The 20,658-nt window shown below is 53.4% G+C and overlaps 1 protein-coding gene across 1 annotated transcript in view; it reads right to left on the minus strand.

Annotated features, from left to right (window-relative positions):
- Nucleotides 1-599: 599 nt before the first annotated feature.
- SLC16A2 (solute carrier family 16, member 2 (thyroid hormone transporter)) overlaps nt 600-20,658 on the minus strand; it is a 34,241-nt gene continuing 14,182 nt past the window's right edge. The window contains exons 3-7 of the mRNA XM_010569152.1: nt 8,106-8,250; nt 3,531-3,993; nt 2,919-3,062; nt 2,110-2,338; nt 600-820 (exon numbers count right to left, since the gene is read on the minus strand). Of these exons, the coding sequence (XP_010567454.1) occupies nt 600-820; nt 2,110-2,338; nt 2,919-3,062; nt 3,531-3,993; nt 8,106-8,250 (1,202 nt within the window). The remainder of the gene's footprint in view (nt 821-2,109; nt 2,339-2,918; nt 3,063-3,530; nt 3,994-8,105; nt 8,251-20,658) is intronic.

Consider the following 20,658-nt stretch of genomic DNA (forward strand, 5'->3'; position numbering starts at 1 on the left):
GCAGCTCCCTGGGTGTGTGGGAGAGCAGCGAAAAAGGAGGAGAGAAGAAGATTAAAGTGGGACTCGCCGACCATTTATTTGGTTTGTGCATTGGACTGAAGCAGCGTTTCCTCCTTCAGATCTGCTGGCTCCAAATCAGCCTCTGGTGCTGGACGGGAAGGGGGCTGTCTCGCTTGGACGTGACACCAGAGGAGAAGGATGGACACCTGCAAGGTTCAACAAGCTCCATCTGTGGCCTGCTTTAAAAAGGCATTTATTAGCTGTAAACCTCTGCCGTGACGTATAGAAAACTGGGGTGAGGAGCGGGAGATCGATCAAGTTTGAATCCTGGTGAGAGTTCTCCTTAGAAAAATGGTTAGGGGGGGGAAAAAAACAAAGGTGGCTTTGAAATCAAAAAATCAAAACCGTCCTGAAAAAGAGCATTTCTGCTAGTTAAAAGCCTTTAACTAGAAGAACTTTTTGTGGGGTTTTTTTTTTTTCCTTTACAAACATAGTGCATCTGCGATCATGGAGAATTAACGGTCCGTCTAGAAAAGGGCCTGTGCTTGGGCTATGGAGAGGCTGCTGGTGGCGACAGCGAGTGTCGGCGAGCGGAGGCGTTACATGTGTGCTTCGGAGGCAGGACAGCCCGGCAGCAGCTCCCCGTTCACCACCGCCTCCGAGACCAGCATCTTGTCTTTGCCAGAATCCAGCCGCTGCTTCTTCAGCATCCTCTGATGGACCAGAGGGACGACGGCGAGCACCAAGCCGCCGATGATGGGGGGGACTCCGGCAAAATAAAAGGCTGCATCGTAATTCTCAAAATAGTCATTGAGGTATCCTGAAAGAGAAAAAAGAACAGCGGTTATAGCCACGTCAGTCTAATGACTGACTTCTCTCCTCCCTCGAGTGAGAGCTGCAGCTCGCTTCAACCACCAGATTTGGGGAGATTTGGGTTTATAAAATGATCTTTTTTTCCATTGCATTCCTAGGAGTTATTATGCCCAGGATTAAAGGATGTGCACAGCCAACATTGGGTAGCAAGGAAGCCAAGAAGGAAAGCCTCAGCCATCTCACCAGAACAGGACACATCCCAAACGCAAGCTGAGACAGCGTTAAACAACCAAACTTTTCAGGTGGCTCTTCCTAGCACCTTGCCAGCCAGGAGGTAATAGGAAAAGCAGACAGGAGCTGTTCCTCTGCAGGTTGCCTCCACCTGGAAGCCCTGCTTTGCTTATGGATATTTTATCTACATGGGGATGTCAGCTGAAAAATACATGCTGCCAGTTACAAACAATAACCAATCACTTAAAAACCAATGAGGTTCAGCAAGCTCTGACACAGCCAGGCAGCCTCGGAGGATAACCCATTGCCATTTATTGGCACTGGAAAATCCCTCTGAGTTTTCTTCTACGTAGACACTTGCCTGGGGATCATGTCCATTAAATGAGCCCCTTCACCCAGCCCTGTGCCTAGCCAGCCCGATGCAGGGGTCCTGCAGCAGCACCCTAACAGTGAGACATCTGCAAGCCCCACGTTCCTTCACGAGGGCGTTAAACTGAATTTTGCCACCAGAAGCAGAAAGATCAGAGGCGTTTCTACAGCTTTAGCTTAGCGATTGCTGATGCAGATGTTCTGCTGTTCAAGGGCCAGCTTCGATAAAGTGCTCGCTGTTAAGGATGTTGTGGTTATTATTACGCTTAAACACATACCCAAGTCTTGGGAGGACAGAGCTGCGGCTGTCTCCATCTCTGACTTTGATTCAACAGTCCAGGGGCTGTACTTAGCAATTAGCAATCAGTCCCCAGATATCTAAAAGGACTTCTAGAAAACTGACATTTGCCAATTTTTAGCTTCAAACAGAAAGCAGTTAATGTGATCTTGGGTCACTCTCACTGTTCCTCCGCTGGACACCTTTCATCAGCCCAGAGAAAGGCCCTGAGATGCTACGGGACGTAGCATGGAGTGATGCTACAGCCGTACTTCAACCCCCATGCGACACGCTAAGCCAGAAAATTCAAAACCGTATGTCTGGTCTCACGCCAAAATATCACCACGGGTGAAAGCCGCTACAAGCATCTGCTCCCTCTCGGCAGCTGGGTCCAGGTCCGGCACCGCGGTGCTACCAACCTGCTATCGGCGTACCCGCCGTCATGGGCACAGCCATCAGCCCCATGAGGTACCCTATGGCCTGGGACGCCTGCATGGGCCCCACCAGCTCGAAGGCGATGGGGGCCATGATGGTGGTGAAGAAGCCATCGCAAAGGCCGAGGAAGAGGCAGATGACGATGACGCCCTCGAACCCTCGGCACTGGGGGATCATCATGCACAGGATGCCCAACAGCACAAAGGACACAACCTGGGGAGACAAAAGCGGGCATGGACGCGATGATCTCGAAGGTCTTTTCCAACCTAAATGATTCTATGATTCTACGTCACTGGGGTGCAGCATGAGTGGGGATGGGCAGCAGGAAGTGTCACGAAGGTGACGCTGAACAGGTCAACGACATCGCCTCCTCTGGACCCAGCAGTGCCATCCATCCTCTGCTCTCCTCTCAGAGAGGCCCTTAAGAATAACCTTTTAAGAAGCTTTAGGTAGGATTATCTGCTGGATTAGCTGCTAGATTTCAGCAGTTCGTTTTTCAAAAACTACAAGAAGGGGAGAGGGTGTCCAGCAGTTTGGGAAGAGTTGGGACCACAGAGTTTGATTGCTGAACAGACACCAAGACCTCAGGTCAAGTGTGTAACTTCTCTGTACACCTTTCTCTCATAAATTTTCTCCCCTAACAGCAGACAGGGGTGTTAGGTAATGGTCAGTAAAGGATTTGCAATCTGTGGTTGACAGTTACTAAGCAGAGTGTCAATACGGATGTGGAGATGCTATCCCCTGACCCGCAGTGGTTAGCCAGCAGCTATGCGGAGGGTCAGACACAACGTACCTGCAGATAAATCTTCTTCAGCCCGGGAATGCAATCACCAATGCGGCCTGAAACCAAGCGCCCCAGCCCTGACATGGCTCCGAGGCAAACCAGGAGGATCCAGTCCTTTTTGGTTTCTTGAAATCGCTTCTCCACGTATTTTACCTAGGATGGAGGGAAGGATACAAAGACGTGAATCCTCAGTAAGTTAATCCTTCTCATATCCCAGAAACGGATGAGACTTCCTGCAGAGGGCTCGTGGCTTTGGGGGTGGTTGTGTGAACCTCGTGTCTGCACCACGCTGACCTGCCCACCCCATCTCTGCCCACCCCAAACCCAACAGCCCCCTCCTCTCTCCTGCTACTGATGCTTGTCCTTGGGAGCTGCGGGAAGCGACAGCTCTGCCCACCCTGGCACAGAGGACACACAGGAGCATTAAAAAGCTGTCTCCTCCCATCACTATTCCTATTTACAGGACGTGCCTGCAGCAGTTTCTTAGCTTTGAGGCTTTTGATGGCTCTGTCCTTACTGCCCATCTCCACCTTCCCACCTCCTCCTCACTTGCACAGAGGAGCCCTTTCACTCCGGGCAATGCGACCGCCCTCCCCTTCCAGTCCCAGCCTAGGCTCTTACCAGGTTCATGTAAGGTACGAGGTATCCCAGGACAGCAGTAGCGATCCCAAAAGCCCAAATCCGATAGGTCTTTCTCCGGAAAACCCTCAAGTTGAAATACTTGCGCGTCTGGGACCAGCACTGCTGCCGCACGCTCCGGCTGCCCAACTTGTCCTGCCCATCTTGCTGAGAGTCACAAGAAGGTGGCAAGATGGGCCGATAGGTCAGGGACAAGAATATCTGGATGAGCATTAAGGCACTGAGTACTTGGAAAGTATGCGCCAGCCCAATAGCCTTCCCAACCATCTTCAGGAAGAAGGGGAGCGGCACGGAGATGAGGCAGCTGCCGCCGGCCACGATGCCGTTGGCCAAGCCAAGGCGGCGCTTGAAGTAGTGACCAAGGATGACCAGCGAGGGCTGGAAGGCAAAGGAGCTGCCGCAGCCGAAGAGGATCCCGTACGTGAAATAACGAACTTCCAGAGACCTAGTGAGAAAAAAAATACACATCGAGGTGGTTATGTTACGCAGAGGTAAGGAAGCCTTCTCCCCCACGGTCCTGCAAAACCTGGAGTCAAAACCCAGGTCTCACAAACCACAGGTGCTACACAGACAGTCTGACCTCGAGGAGCTTATTGCTTAGCCAAAGCAAGGATTATCCTCATTTCACAGCTGGCATGTTAAATCTTCGGGAAAATGAAGTCTAGCTGGGGAGTGCCTTCTGCAAAGAGGAGAAAGCAGCAGCCAACCTCCCCTCCTTGGGAAGTTGACCTAACTTGAATGGTTTTTAAATTACAGCAAGCAAGATTTTCTAAGGTAGGCAAGGTGGATTATTTTTAGCTAGAAATCCATTTTTTTTCCACTGAAAGGACTAATTGAAAACATTCTGCACCCAGTGTTTGAAAGCAGAAGGCACCAACCCTGCTGGTTATTAGGCACTTAGGAAGGAAACATTGCGTTTCTGCCAGGCTCCAGGCTGGTTAATTAAGTTCTTCTTCTTTAAGCTCCTCTGGGAGTTTCAATTAGACAATTAATAGGTCTTGTTTGTACCTTACATTGGTGGCTGCACTTGAGGAGGAAGCGAAGTGGCTGCTCTACAGAACAGGTGGAAAGTCCTGAGAGCCCTTGGAAGGAGCCGTTCCCCAATTGCCAGCCCAGTTTTCCCAAAAGAAGCAGCTGAGAAAGGAGCCTAAAGTTAGGCGGTGCAAATAACCCATTGTGTTTCTCTCCAGATGAAGGATTTTCTACTTCATCCCCGTGCAATATATTCAGCTGCAAAAGTCTGCCACGAAATACTGCATGGGAGGAGAATGCAATGGAAACATTTGGGCAGCTCACCGGGCAAGCGATGCTGCAAAAACGGGGTCTTTACTCCAACACTCAGAACGACTCATGTGAAATACTGAGTGCTGCTCATGAAGCAAGTGAGAAGACAGCAGCCCAGATCTAATGGAGCAGTTTGAACTTGAGAAAACGTTTACAAGCACATCATTTCTTCCATTACACGCTCCTCTCTTTAGCTAGCCAAGCAGAAAGCAGAACATGTTTGCTGTACCCAATGGCTCAAAGACAAATGACTGTCATGAAAGGCAATTTCCAGCTACTCCAGAACGAAGCCACATCAGAAATCCCCTCCGTAGGAGCCAGGCAAGCAGCTGGGCTATGCAGGCTGTCTCCGACCTCCCACGCACCAGCCGCGGCCATCTCAGCTGGGTCACACCAGCTTTGGTACTGCAGCTAAGCTGACATGTTGGATAAGTGGAGACAAATGCCACGGCTCCCATCTGCTCCCTGTTGACGCTAAGACACCCCCACAAGAGCAGGGGCTCCTTTCAGCCATGCTTCTTAGCCAGGATTTCCCACCCTGCTCCCTGGGAATCAGTCAGCTGCTCTCTGGTGGGAAAGGTGGCATCGTCTCCCTTGGATAACGAGGTCTCCCGTGGATAATGACATCTCCTGGGCCAAGGAGGTCTCCCTCCAACGGCCGCCTCTCACTTACAGCTCACGATGGGAACGGCCCTTGTTCAGCCCTGCTGGCAGAGGTTGGGGGATTTCTCGCTGCAGGAGAAACCGGGCAGAAATTGTGGAGGGGAAGGAGAGGCAGATGAAAAGGGATTCAAACCCCACCACAAAATGCTTAATGGTGCAGAAGGGGAGGGCATTGGGGGGCATATGAAGACAGCCCTGCTGAACTGGCCATCATTTCCCATTCCTCACAATAAAACATCCTCCTTAAAACCGGAGGGAAGGTGAAGTCTTAACAGAACTGGGATTTCTCTCTTCTTGAGGGCGCCTAAGATCTGTGGTGGCTCGAGGTGATTACGAGTGCAGGAGACACTCCGGTGCAAGGTGGCAAAGCGAGGAAAACCCTCACCTTGGCCCCATCCAAAAATCTTCAGCCTTCCCCAGAGCTCTGCTTTTCAACATATTTTGTTTATTTACTGGTTTTTGTACAAAGTTCCCAATATTTTGAGAGTAGGAGGCACTGAGCGTGAGCTGGGCGCTGAGGTCCTGCCGTGCAGGCTCGGTGGCTGAGTGGGTTTTTGGATCGGCTCGGTGCAGTGCTGGGAACCGCTGCTCCTCTGTTTGGACAAAGCAAACGCATTTTAGAGAAACCAGGAGATAAAGGGTGGATTAGCCTTGATCCAGCCCTGCTGAGCCCACCAAACCCAGGCTGCGTCTCCCTTTACGGCAGCAGCTCCCTTTGCACCGGTGCATGTAGCCCAGCCGGCGCTGGGTGGGTCATCTCCAGCTGCGGCTGCAAGGAGCTGGCAAGGGGGACCAAATAAAAAAAACAACCAAAAAAAAAAAAACCCAACCCCCTTCTCCATTGTTCTGGGTGAGCAGGAGCCACTAGCTCCGAATTTCGGGACCAGCTTTCACCATCCAGATGGAGCACTGCCAAATCCCGCAGCCCCGCTGCTCTTCCTCTGGCTCCGGCTCGGCTGTGCCGAAGGCAGATTCCCTCACTGCGGTCCAGCTGCAAAGGGGCTTCTTTCTCCCTTAAAAGGCAGCCAAAGGAATGTGAACCGAGAGTGAGAAGGCAGGAAATGGGGATTTCAGCTCTGGAGCTCTCCTGGAAATAATATTCTTCTCTGCCTGTACTGTTTGATTTTTTTTTTTTAAGCCCAACACAACAAGCCACTGGCAGAGATGTGGTCCCAAGAGCTCTTTTCTTTGCACGAACATTTTACAATAGGGGGGAGAAAAAAAAAAGTCCAAGCTTCGTTGATTAGCAGGAAAGCAAGATTACATGGGAAGCGCCTGCGATCTGCGCTGCCAGGAGCCTGGGCACACCTTCCCTCAGGACCGACCGCACTTTCTCCGATTACTACTATCTTTTGAAATACAAACGGGTGGCATCTGCGGAGGAAGTTGCAGAGGGTGGTTCCTTCCATGCCACTGCCTGTGCTGCTGCCCGAGATGGTTTTAGCATCCCAAGTCCCCCAGCTGCAACTGGCCCCATTCCCTAGGGCTTTGCTGGGAGGCTCAGAAGCTGCTTCCCCTCTCCCAGCGTGATGGGGGGGGCTCCTGCAGCTAGGGACCCATCACGCGGCACGTATCCACATGGAACCAGGGTTGGGATGAGCACAAGGGTCTCGTTGCCCTCGGTAAAAAGGAGCTGGCACCCAGCTGCCCCGCACGGGCAGGGTGGGCAGGGACAAGCACAGCGCAGGCAAGTCGCCCTCTGGGAAACTAGCGTGTGTTTGCTTTAAAATAAACCCACTTCTTGAAGCATTTTAATTAAAACAGTACTGATTTTAACTGAAATCCAACCCCAAGTGATGTTTTTATTCAGAAAAACTGGGGCAAATGATGTTTTGGAGGGTGTTTCCATGGTGCCTTTGAGACTCCATTTAACAAGTGCCGCATAAAGGACCCCAGAGGTGACCTCTTTTTGCTCCCATAAAGATGCAAATGTCTTGGGTTGGAAAGACTCTCACATCGACTCAGGTTTACCTGCCATCCTAACGCCCATGGGCAAGCCCCTGCCAGCAGAAATTCGTGGCATGGGATCAGCCGTGGAAAACGAGGAGCAGCCATCGCCCCGTGCTGCCGCAAATGCCCGAGCTGGTGCGGGAACAGCACAAACTGGTCCAAACCCCGTCTGCGTCCTCATCCCCGTCTGCCCGGCATGGAAACTCCCTCTTGCCCGGTGTAACCCATCAAATATTATTTTAAGCATTAATTTACTTTCAGTACCAAATGTGAAATTGGTTGCAAAGGAGACGGGTTTTGTCCACGAGCATCTCTTTGGAGCTGCCCGCAAGAGGCAGGCCAACTTCTGCCTGCCTGTTTTAAAGATCAAATGAAGGACCTGAGGGCTGAAATCCCATAAAACAAAGTCCCTCACTCAGGTAAAATTCACTCTCTTGTTATATAAGGACAAAAAAGCAACTCGGTTCAATTTGGAGAGAAACAGGCTGTGCACACTTAGGCTGCATATGGGCTGTAGGGGTGCCAGGAGACCTCTCATCTGGATGGAAGCCACCTGCTTTGCCCCAAAAGGCAGCAGCAGTGTGTAGGTGGGGGGGGTTGAAGGGAACAGGGAGGAAGAGGAGCTCGCCGAGGAGCTGGATGGCCCCTCCACAGCCTTACTTGGTGAAGGAGCTGGAGAGGAGTCCGATGAAGGCGATGGCAGCTCCCGAGGCTGCTGTGGTCCTGCAGCCGATCCGGTCGGTGAAGATGCTGACGATGGGAGAGCAGAAAAAAATCATGCCCATGGCCAAGGAGCCGACCCATGCTAGGGAAAGAGAGAAGAAAGGAGATGGTCAGGGCGGGACATCAAACGGGGGCCAGGAGGGGAACAACCAGGGACCGACTCCAGCTTTGAAGGTGGTCTCGGCAGAGACCCATCACACCGTTAATTAACAGTGCGGGTCATAAATAACACGGTTACCACCCGTGCTGCCCGCCGGTGTCACGGCCGGGACTCAACCTGCAGCGTCTCACTGTTTGCCCGTGCAATGGAGGCATGGCCAGGTTTTATGCCCCTCCTAGGGAAGGCACCGAGCTTTTAACGCTTTTTTCTAATGGCCCTTGCTGGGCAGGTAATGACGTCTCCACTGATGTCACTTCCATAGGGGACATCTCCACGGCCAAAAGGCCCCCGAGCTCCTCAGAGCCCTCTGCTCCCTGGCTTTGGCTAGGAAGAGTTTCATACCCTGAGTTACAGCTCTGTGTTCCCAGGTACCACGCTCATCCCCCACTGCTCCCCACTCCCCAGAGCCAGGACTGCCTCACCTCTCCCTCGCCCCACGTCAGTGGGGATTTCTTGTTGCAGCTGAGCTGATGGGAGACTCGCGGTTTGTGCCAGGTTAGGTTACATCCCAGGCCCTGCCAGGCGATGCCCAAGCGGGACCGTGATCTCACGGCTCCTTCTGACCCACCTCTGGAGAAAACCACTGTCTGGCTGTCTTTTTTCAGAAACTTTTATTATTCGCAGATTATTTCAGCCCATCATCTTCTCCTTGCCCTCTACCTTCTCTCTTTAATGGTTTCTGTGATTATTTTGGGGAGGAAAGGCAGGCTTTCAAGAAAAGCCATGTGGTAAGGAAAGAAATTCTCAGTCTACTAGCTCTGAGGAGAAGCAAGAAATCCCGTTGGCGGGGCGCAGGGCAGGGCAGGATGGACGGATGGACAAGGAGCCCCCAGCCCTACCCAGCACCCAAGCAGAGGGACCTCCTGGAGCATCTCCCAGCTTCAGGCACTGGCTCTGGACTGCCGAGCGTGATCTGCCCCGCACAGACCCCAGGACATGTGCTCCTTGCTTTTTTTATTCCTTTTTTTTGTGTTGGTTTTTTTTTGTATCCAAACCAAGTGCTCTGCAAACCCTTTTAACACAGCCCCGCACAATAACAACCCGTCTTTCAAGAGCCGTGAGATTTTCAGAAAATAGCCAGGTTCCTATTAAAAGCAAATCCCAGCCACATAACAGCCTCTCCAACCTCTGCCTTTCAAAAAGGACCACACAAAGAAGCCCTCGCTAGCCTGGGAAGAACTGACCCTTCCAAATTAATTATAAGTTTGCAAGGACCCAATTTACTCCGAAGTCTTCCTTAATAAATGCAGAGCGGAGCAGTAAAAAGAAAAGCAAGGGCTGTGCGGGAACCTCATGGGACTTGCCAGGCTCTCGTCTCGACACCAGGCGAAATGCAAAAGGGTGAGGGAGAGGACCCCCCTCTCCGGCTCATTTTCTTGGTTATAAACACAAGGCACAGTGTAATGAAAGTCCTTCTAATAGGATTAGGTGGCACGGCTCCAAAGAGCCGTCCAAAACAACTCCAAGAGGGGGTGAGGGGTGGGAGCAAAGCCAAGATGGGAAAGGCTCGTTAAATTGGATAATATACTTCCAGAAATGTTCCTTCTACTCCAGCCAAGGCAGTAAAACGTTAGATGGCCCCGTCATGTTTGAAGTTTGTTATTTTTGGAAATTACTTTAAGAAACGCGGAAATAAAAGCATAAAGCAAAGTATTAAATTTAAAGGGCCAGATTCTGATCTTAATAACCCGGAGATTTACATGCAAATAAGCAGTATCAATCTCTGGCCCCAAAAATGCACACTCACCTGCAGAGATCAAAGCAAACCCTGGGCAAGAGGCTCAGCAATGGGCGCTTAAAAGCTCCTCCAGCTTTGGGTTTGTAAAAAGGAGATATCGCTCAATTAAAATCGGTAAACACAAAAAAAGAGTCCCGTGGCAAATTGCTCTACCTTAGAGAAAGGGCTTACCACAAGCAATGAATAAAAATAGGCTTGGGGAAGAACATCAAGTTAAAATTAGTAAGAACAATAGCCTCACTTCCAGAGCGGGGTTTTGTCTTCCCAGCGCTTCCCAGCGAAGCCCCGGGAAGCCGGGAGGGCTGGGCGAGCTCCAGTGCTGGAAAGAAACTTCGGCAAAATCTGGGGGCAGGAGAAAGCTGCCTCGGTCCCGGCTCCGGTCCTGGCGTGATTCACACCAAAATAGCCCCCGGAGAGCAGGTTGCACAATTTACCCCCCTGTTTTATCCCCAGTGCGACGGTGGTAATCTCCTTTCACCTGGGTCAGGGCAAGGCTAGAGGAAAGCCACGGCAGAAAACCACGGGTTGGGACAAAAAAACAGGGTTCAGGTGAAGCGTAGCCCCAAACTTGTCCCTCCGGACACGGAACCAGACTCCCTGGATCCGGTCCAGGGGATGGAGGGTTTATTTTTGGCAATCTGTGTAACGCGGTATTGAAGGTTCTCCTAGCCTTTCCTGGACATGAAGGGCAGAGGCAGCCATTCCTCCGGTGGAAACCAGACAGGGCTTAACCAGCCTGAGTCAGGGCTTCCCTTCGGCAGCTCCTCCGATGCTGGAGAAGTTACGACTTGATTTAAAGCCCACAGGAAAAAAAAAAAAAGAGGCGGGGGGGAATCTTTGCTTCTGATTTCCACGGGGTTTGGATGAGATCGTTAATTCCTGGCCCAGCCACACCTCACAACCCTCTGTGGCTGATAACCTGGGCGAGATATTGAAACACACAAAGACAAGCCCCCACAAGAGGCACGAAGCCTTATCAGCGGCGCAGTGCGATCAAGCAGATCCTAAAAGAAACGATGGACCGAATCCAGCTGAGGACAGGGCTGGAAGGAGCTCAAGAGCTGCACAGAACTTGGACAGGAGTCGGGTTAAGACTTGATTGAGCTTCAAGGTGCCGTGAGTCCAACCACCTCCCGGGAGCACCAGCTGAAGGAGCTGGTTTTGGAGCTGCCCAGCTGGGTGCTGCGAGGGGACCTGGCTGGCGATGGCCAAGAAAGCCCCTCTCCGAGGGATGCCTTTACAGAAACACCAAATGCTTCAGAAACCGCTTATTTAGTTAAAAAAGAAAGCGGGGGGGGGACATTTAAAGCACTCTCCTTTTGCAAGGGGGAGCGGAGATGACTTCTGATTTGGGGGCTGGCAACATTAGGAGGTGGCTCAATGCATGCTGTCCCTCCCCGATAGCCACCTCTCCGCTGACCCTGCTTGGCACTGTGAGTTACGCCAACACCAACCACATCCGTGCCACCCTGCTCCCACCCGCAGCCGCTCCTGAAGGCAATAAAACAGCAGCCGGGGAGCCATGACCCCCCCGGGTACACGTACCCCACTCCTCACCGCTTGCTCCGGCAGGGATGGCAGCGGAGTGGGGGACAGCAGCAGCCCGAGCTGCCACCGAGCCCAGGCCACCCGCAGCCCCGGCTCCCTCCAAAGCTGATGGGATCTTGCTGGTGGTCCTGGGGATGCTCTGGGGTATGGGAAGAGCCCAGCATGGGGCTGGAGCCCCTTTGCTGGAGCAGAGAGGTTGACCAAGGAGAGCATCCCACCAGCAGCCCACCCGCAACGTGATCACACAGGGTAAAGCTCCAGCTAAAGCTCCACAAATTGCTCCTCCCCACCTCGATTTAACAAAGACAGCCAAACTGCCGGCCCATGGTAAGTGCAAAGCAATGTGGCCTTCAACATGACAGGAGAACACAGTGGCTGAAGATCTCCAGGGAGCATAGATGTGGGTAACACGGCCAAGCCGAGCTGTCCTCCCCAGCGCCGCTTGCTCTGGGCTCAAGACGGAGTAAAAACCGGGGAGGTGACCCATTCGCCCACCAGCCCAACGTCATCAAGCTGTGCCCATGATGGAGGAGCTCCGGGACCACGTATGCCTCGGCCACCAGCTCCTCCTCCTGCCAGCGGGTGACAACACCAGTGGGGACCCTGCGGCAGCGGAGGACTGGCACGTGGGGGTCAGGACCTGCGATGGGGCTGGCGATGCCGAGGGGCCAGGGAGGGCTGTGAGCACCATGTCCGCACGTTCACGGCAGCAAGAGGTGGGCAGGGCCCCCAGGGTCGGTCCGGGTGGGTGCCACATGCCAGACACCAGAGCAGCTTTCTTTCCAGCAAAGCCATCCCAAAAGGATGAAAAGCTCCTTCCTTGCTGGTATTTTCCTGAGCAGAAAAAGGTTTCTGGGCACGGCGGAGCAGAGCAAGGTGGGCGCAGGAAGGCGAGAAACAACAGGGGAAAACATCACCACAGGGAGACGCAGATCCGAACCCCCCCGGTATTTAGCTATTGTTCCAAAAAACATCATTAAAAAATCGTACTGCGTAGTATTTGTTCCTTTAAAAATGAATCTCCAGGGAGAGAGAAGGAAGGGATGTCGCTCTCAGACGTGCTTCCCCGCTGACCCAAATACCCCGGGCTGGAGGGATCAAGGGCCAGGAGGTGAGCTCAGATCCGCCGCTGGAGGAAGTGTCTTCCCTCGCTTCCCGCGGCTTCTCCCGCTTGCGCCGCGCGGCCGGGACAGGGCGGCCGCCGGCGGGTACGGGGACATGCTGCCGAGGGTCACCTTCCCTGGGCCGGAGAAAAAGTAGTTTCTTGACTCGTGTTTTCTGGGGACGGGGAAGCTGTGCCGGCACGACAAACCTCATCGCGCATCTCCAAAGCCTGTCCCGGCCCTACCTGGCTCCCTTTTTGGGTGGCCTGGGAGGCCAAGCAACCTGGTGGCCCTGCCCAGGCAGTCACTACGGGGGAGCGGACGGCTGTAACCCCCCGCTCTGCAGAGCTAATGCGTGCCGCCCCCAGCACATCTGCAGCGAGAATGAAGCAGCTGTTTTATCTTGTGCCCTTAAAAAGCAATTTGCGTCATCGTCTTGCTCGCTCAAAGCAAAGCCCCATGTGCTCAACACCCCCCGCGGAGCGAGCCCATCCCAGGGAGGGTTGGTCAAGGCTTAAATAAAGGCAGACGCAAAATCACATCTGAGGAGGCCACCGCGATGCACGGCAGGAAGGGAAACTAAGCGAAAGAGCAGCAAACCGAAGCTGAGGAGCCCCAAACCGAAGCTGAGGAGCAGCTGGGCTCCTCTGGACGGGAGGTGGTGGTGGTGGGGCGGCGCGGTGGCAGCCACCGTGCATCACGTGCAGCTAAAAGCCAGATAAACTCATTAACTGTATAGCAAGCCCTGCTTGGTACCATACCCTAAAGCTTCAGAACAAAGTCCTCCTTTATCAGGTTTGGCTGACTTCTCCCCGCCTCCCTTCTTTTGAAAACAATTCCATCACAGCCTGAAAATGGGAATAAATGGAATTACTCAGAGGAATTAATCAAGGCCAGGTCGGACTAAAGACTCTTTCAGTGTCCTGTTCGTGGTGGTATTAGGACAGACTAAGGAAAAATGTGAATATCGTAGGAGAAGTGGCAGCTGCCATCACCAAGGCATGGTCCCGTGACCATGGGTAACGCAACAGCTTCTCAGAGACCAAACCCACCAAGCGTCCATCCAGTCTTTGCCATAGGAGACTTTTTAAAAAAATCAATTTTTAACTGGTTCAGGAGCACAGGGCACTGGAGCAGAGCAGGCTGGGAATGTACTTTGCTTTTAAAACCCCGCCATATCTCCCCTGATCGGGCCTCTCTGCCTTCCCTCGCTCTCAAGGATGCAGGGAACTTTTAAGAGACGATGTGCAGGCCACCTCCTGTAACCACTAAGTGACAGATATCAGCTTATGTGAGAGAAAAGTCCCAATATTAGCTGCCCTGTGGCCACATTAAGTAGAGATGGAGACAAATCTGTGGTTTCGCTTGGCAAGCAGCAGGCGCATAGTGTTTGCCTGAGGTTCATGTGCTGAACGTCTTGGACAAACTCAGCCCCAGCCACATTTTGCATCATTTCATTCCAAAACCATAGAATTCGACCCCGGCTAGAGCAATATGGTGTTTGAGCTCGTGTCTGAGCCGCATCACGTCCTCCCCGTCTGCAGCCTGGCTCCTGCTTGGCCTCGGAGGCTCCAGAGCCGGTCCAGAAATGCAAATTCTAGTGAAATCCATCCAAAAGCAACAAGGCAGCATGTGCTCTGCAGCTAAAACCCACCATGGGCCTAGGCTGGATTTTTCTCCCCAGCCCTTCCCATTCCAGGCCAGGAAGGTTTTTCTTCTCTGTGTTGCCTTCTGGCTTACAATTTTTGGGAGATGATTCACCTACCGCACAATGAAGTTACCCAATAAATAGGAGCTACGGTCGCAGCAACTTCATCTCAACACAGGCTCCCATCCACCACGTCCCATCCCAACGTCTTTCCATGACCTACACCCTCGGGGAGGGTGGGGACCTTGTTACTCCAATCTCTCCTGATGTTGGGTGACTCCAAGGGATGCGGGGTTGGACCAAGTTTACCCGTGTCGCATCTCCCCGGGTGAGAGCCCAGCGCTGCACGCCCGGAGGGCAGCTCTTGGGGTTCAACTGCTGTTGGGCAAAACCAGTGCCCTCACGCAGCTCCTGCCTGCGTGAACTGGCAGAGCCTCTTCAGTACCGGGGTGGAGGGGGGGGAAGCACGTCCCGAGGGCGAGCATCCCCTCCTTCAACTGCGCTGTCAAACACCTCACCAGCCCCTGGCTGCGTTTTAATCCAGCAATTTCATGAAAAACAGAAAAGTTCCATTTTAATTGGTGAAAATTCCCTCCTCCCACCCACGGAGCGCCAATCTGTAATTAGCCTTTCATGTAAAACGATGTTTATTCCTGACAGAGTTTATCTTGGCACAAACACGCGCTCTGAAATGTGCACACATTTGAAGACTCAAACCCTGCATTTAATTCTCTATCTGCTTGTTAATCCTCATTGTTCCCAAGCCCCTTTTCAAAACACACCCACGGGGAGAAGAAAGTATTTTTATATATATATATAAAAAACCCTCTTCCAGTGTCAGGAACACCAGCAGCGAGCGCAGCCCTGCAGGCACCGGCCCGGGGTCCGGCTGCCCCGACAGCTCCCAGCACTCGCCCAAACACACAGTACCAAACCCAGGAGTCCTTCTTCTTGATTTTTTCCATTTTTTTTTAAATATAATTTTTCTTCCCAGCTGTGATGCTCCTTGGATATTCCCCCCTGCAATGCAGCGCACTCGCCCGAAGGACGGGAGCCCCTCTGTTTATTTGGCAGCTCTGCAGCAGGAGGGTGGGGAAAACACGGTGGGGAAACCACCAATAGCCCCCAGCCCCATTTTGGAGAACCCACCCTCAGTAAGGCAAGCAGATGGGGACCAGACCCCAAGTTTCATGATTCCTGGGCTTAATTTGAAGTGATCTGGGATTTACACGCTCGCGGCATGCAGTGGCCACATCTCCTAGTGTAGCAGCTTGGGGCTGGACCAGCAGCCCCCAGGGACCTCCCAGTTGGGACTGGGTGACCAAAGCAGACCAAGCCCTTCCTCCCCGTCCAGCCCCAAGTGCAGACGGCAGCACGGGGCCCATCGGGGCAAGCGGTGAGAGTGGGGGGCTCCCGAGGGGCTGCCAGCAGCCGCTCCAGGTTGCCCCGCTCTGGGTGACCTCATTGCTTCCAATGGGGCAATACACACAATATTTACCTTCTAAAATGAAAAGGAGAGCAACGGGTCAGGGTCAGAGTTAGGGTTTGGATTAGGGTTAGGGTCAGGGTCAAGGTCAGGGTCAGCATTAGGGTTTGGGTTAGGGTCCGAGTCAGGATTAGGATTTGGGTTAGGGCCAGGGTTAGGGTTTGGATTAGGGTCAGGGTCAGGGTTAGGGGTTCTGGCTCCCCCCAGCCCAATGTGCCCTGGCAGGTTGGAGTTTCCTCCAGGCCCCATGTGCTGGCTCCTCATCCCCTGTTTTGGGGGAAACAGTTCTTTCTCATTGCTAAAGCCAGGCAGGTCCCAGAGCCGATGGCAATGATTAACTCCGGCGGGATGGTGTGGGTCAGCCGTGACCCCGGGTGCCAGGTGCTGCACGTCCGAAAAAGCCTTTGGAAAAGCCGTGACCTGACCAAACTTCACTGGGCTTTGACTACGATTAACCTCCTCCACTTGTACAAGCGCGTGAACAGGTCGGCACTCGTGCCCCGCCACGGCCACCCTCCCATCCCCAACAGGGCGGTGGTGACACCCTTCCTCCTCCCCCAGCCCAAAAACATGTCATCTCCTCTGAATCCCCACTGTGGCCACTTCTTGTAACTGGCAGACTTGTACTGGTAACCAGTTCCTGCAGCGCACTGACAACTGGGAGGACACTGCAGTTTTGGGACAGGGGTGGTGGAGCTTCAGGAATTCACCCCACCACTTCACCTCCCTTGGGAGACCCCCAGCACCAGGAGACCGCTCTGCAAGACTTGTTCATCCATCCAAGGCAAAAACATCACGTTTGCAAACAGGGCAGGGAGGATGCAAGGGGGTGGGTGGCTGCGAGGACACGAGCAGCACGAGGGGCAGCCTGCCAGCCCGTCCCAGCCTGGCACCAGCACCAGGACTGGGCCAGCAGCACCGGGGCACACGGCCGGCCGGCACCAGCCACTGCTTCCCACCTTGGGACCCAGACGAGCACTGCTGCTTTTGGGGGGACACCTGAAACCCCAAAAGGGCAGGAGGGTGAGTCTGGGGGCACCTCATCCCCTGGCCCACGCTTACCTGCACCCCAGCACCCAGCCAGCCATCCCACACACGTGGCTGTTATGGCATTTCCCTGGCTCGGAGCAGCTCGGCTGGCTTTGTGCTATGCTGCCGGGATGCAGGGGTCGTGGCTCCCGGCCAGCACACGTCAAGAGCAGACAGCAAAGCAGTGCCGTGGCTCACGGACGGGGCTGAGGGGGCGATGCCAACAGGGCTTTTTACATCAAGGTCAGTGGTTCATCTCCCAGACCGGCACAGCATCCGCGTGCATCCCTACGGGTGCCTGTGCCCAGCGCAAACCCACCACCGCAGCCGGCATCGCATCTCCAGCTACACGGTGATATCATACCCCAGGCACGGCTGCAGGACCCCCAAAATTCCCGACGTTACTCCACATTGAAAGTACCTGGGGCACCCCAACCCCCCGATGCCTCAGGGAGAAGACGGGACGGCTCCCTGCCCCTGACGGGAGGCAGGTTGGGTACTCCCCCCAAAACGCGGCCGGTGGCCCGAGACTGCTCCATCCCTTGTGAAATCACCGGGCACTTTCTGTCTCCTCTCCTCGCCTCTGGCAAAACCCGCCTGGGCTGTGTTTGGGAACCCTTTGCCTTCTGCGGGGAGGCTGGGGTGAGAAAGGATGCTTTTTTCCAAGCTGGAAGAGACAGAAAAGTTTCCTTCTTTGCCAAATTTCTCCCAAGCCATCTTCTGTTTCCCATTAACGGCGAGAAGAAACCCTCTGGCTGGGGTCCGCGCTCCTCCCACTGCAACTCCCACGGGCACTTGTCAACATCCCAGTAAAAAAAGGAGAATTAAACCCACCCAACCTGGCTGGCCATGACGCAAGGACCCCCAGAGCGAGGACCGGCGGCGGGTGGAAAACAACCCCCCTGCTCTGCTTTTACATCTCTGCCACGGAAACTTTTCAACTCCAGTTGCTGGCAGGAGCCGGGCTGATCCCAGCTGAATTCCTTCCACTTACCAGCAAATAAATAGCAGTTAAATAGAGGGAAAAACACCCTTTTTTCAAAGGGAAAACAAAGAGGCCGGGGAACATAAATGGAGGCGAAATGTTGGGCTGGTCACAGACTCATGAAGACCTTTTTTCCCTCCTGGTTGGGTACTTGACAGCCTTCCCTTTCAGTTAATTAAGGGATACTCAGAAAGAAAAATATTTCCAGCCCTTTGCCAGCCCTGACCATTAAGGGGACAGTCACAGCGTGCTTGAGACCCAACCCAGGAGCCCTGGCCACAGCTCCTCCACCCAGCCCAGACACTTAAAACCCCATTTTTCAGACAAATAGGTGCCGTTGCAGGACATCTGCGGTCTCCTCCCAGCCGTGGCAGACTTCTGCCCAGTCTCTTCTCCAAACCCTCCGGTGATGGGCATCTCCAACCTTCCCCTAGACAAAGGCTGGTCTTCTTGCACTCCAAGTATTTCTCCCAACTGACACCTTCCTTGCTGCAAAATTTCAAAGCGTCACTTTGCAACCTGTCCCTCACCGGACGGAGGGAGCAGCTTATTACCTTTTTTGCAACTTTTTAAGGAGCTGAAGGCAGCGATGCACCTTCCCTCCTCTAGCAGGAACAACCCCAGCCCGGGCTTCAGTGCTGCACATCATTCCCCCTTCTCTCCTCCACATCTCCCAGTTGGCCCAACCCTTTCCCAGTGTGTGGTGCTCAGCAGAGCCCACCAGAGCCCCCTCCAAGCTCCGGGGAAAAAAAAACCACTGCGGCAACCTCAGCCTGAGCCCCAGCTGGGACAAGCACCCCAAGACGGAGAGCGCTGGGGCGGCAGCGATGCCTCCCCTACGGCACTCGAGTGGAGCCGCCCGCCCGAATATTATCAAAATATTTCAGTTATGTTACTTATTTGCTTACACCCAACAAGGCCCCAGTTTCCCCGAAGACAAAGTCCGCTCAATACCAGACTCTATACGGGGCTAGAAATATGAAAGGGAAAATCTATGCAGCAGCGCTTTTTGAAGGGAGGCCCCTCTCCAGGCTGCACCAGTCGGTTTTTAAGTTGTTTTGCCCTCGAGCTTTGTTCACAAAGGATATGATAACACCTTCCTGCAACGGGCTCTTCCACCATACCGGCAGTTCCCTGAGCCCAAACCCTCCCGTGGCGTGAGGAACAGCGCAAGGTGGTGACTGACCGCACTGGGGGATCCACTGGGGAGTCTCTTCCGTTGAGCAAGTATCTTTAAAAATCAAAATAAAGGAAGAAAAGCTGTTTGGAAGCAGGTTGAGCAGAGCCCTTGAGCGGGCAGACAGCCAGGGCAACATCCCGGGCTGCCCCGGCCGTGTCTGTGCGGCAAAACGGCTCCACGGTGGAAGATCTGGGCTCTTCTCCTGATGGCCGTCGGGAAATCATTTCCTTCTCCGGTGCTGGAGAGCTTACCCTGGGTCTCCAGCACAGAGACACTAATGCCTTTGGATAGTGCTCCTGAAGCCTATTGGTGGGGAAAAAAATCCCCAAACTTGTGTATCATCATTAAACCAAACACCCAGAGGCCAAAAAAAGGGGTAAAATATCCATGTAATTTTAATCTCTTGGAGTTTCCTTACTTTAAAGCACACATTTGGAACAACTGGATGCCTCAGAAAAATAGACCATGCTGTAATTAAGCAAATCCGGTAGCTAAAGGAAACTGAAGAACAGCAATATTTTTTTTTTTCTTTCCCCCAACAAGAAACAGGTTATACCCCTTTGCCAATGGGCTGTTACTTTTGGCTGACCTGCTCTCATTTGAAAGTTTTTCAGACGCCGGGTGGCTTCGGCAGCCGCCCCGCGGTGCGGGGAAGGGCCAGCCCTGCCCTTTGATGCTCCAGGCGGGTGGAGAAAAGCCGCGGCTGAGGCGTCGGGGTTTCCTGCGCGGGACGGTACCCAGCCCCGTGTTTCCCATTAGCATCTCAGGAACCCAGCCCCGAGCCCTCCAGCTCCTGCTGACGCACCTTGAACGGGGATCCATAATACATCTACACACACATATACATATATGTGCATACCTATATGCCTGTGTGCATCTATGTATACACACACATATACATATATATTAAAAAAGCAACCTCCGGAGGGCTTTAGCCCACATGACGGCTGCAGGCAGAGCCGCGCCGTGGCTTCCTTGGAGCCACGCAATATTTAACGAGACCGAGGGGAATCGGGGACAGCCCGTACCATTTAAAGTGCCTCGGCAGCAAAGTGCTTCGAAGGCCAGTGAAACATTAATGCACTTCCCTGGAAAAATGCCTTCGCTTTTTGCTGCATCAAGGGCTTTGAAATTGGAATAAATAACAGGGCAGGTTAATGAAGGTTTCTATCAGTTACTGGGTTAGTTTTGGTCCTCCTGCAATTCAGGTTTAAAAACCATACATCCAACATCCATGGCCAGGGAGCCTCCTCTTCCTCTCCATGGAAATATTGCATTTTGGGGTAGGAGCAGGCATCAAAATTACCCTGTTCCCAGAGGTGCCAGGTGTGGGATTGCCGTAGGCAACACCCGCCGCACTCCCCGGGCTTGTTTTCAAGCACCTGAGCTCCAATTTCTCCCATGAAACCTATCCATGCCCAGAGGCAAAGGGAAGAGCAGGGGCCAAGCAGCTTCAGCAGCGTAGAGCTGAAGCCTCCCGAGATTTTGGGGTAAGGAGGGATGCGAGGTGCCACAGGCAGCCCCGAGACGCAAAGCCCCGAGTGCGGGGTGGATCTAACCCCACGGCTCGCCCCAGGACTGTGGAGATCTGCTGGAGGACACCAGCCCACCAG

Source organism: Haliaeetus leucocephalus, unplaced genomic scaffold, assembly GCF_000737465.1.
Source record: "Haliaeetus leucocephalus isolate CR32 unplaced genomic scaffold, Haliaeetus_leucocephalus-4.0 Scaffold262, whole genome shotgun sequence".
Classification (NCBI taxonomy): domain Eukaryota; kingdom Metazoa; phylum Chordata; class Aves; order Accipitriformes; family Accipitridae; genus Haliaeetus; species Haliaeetus leucocephalus.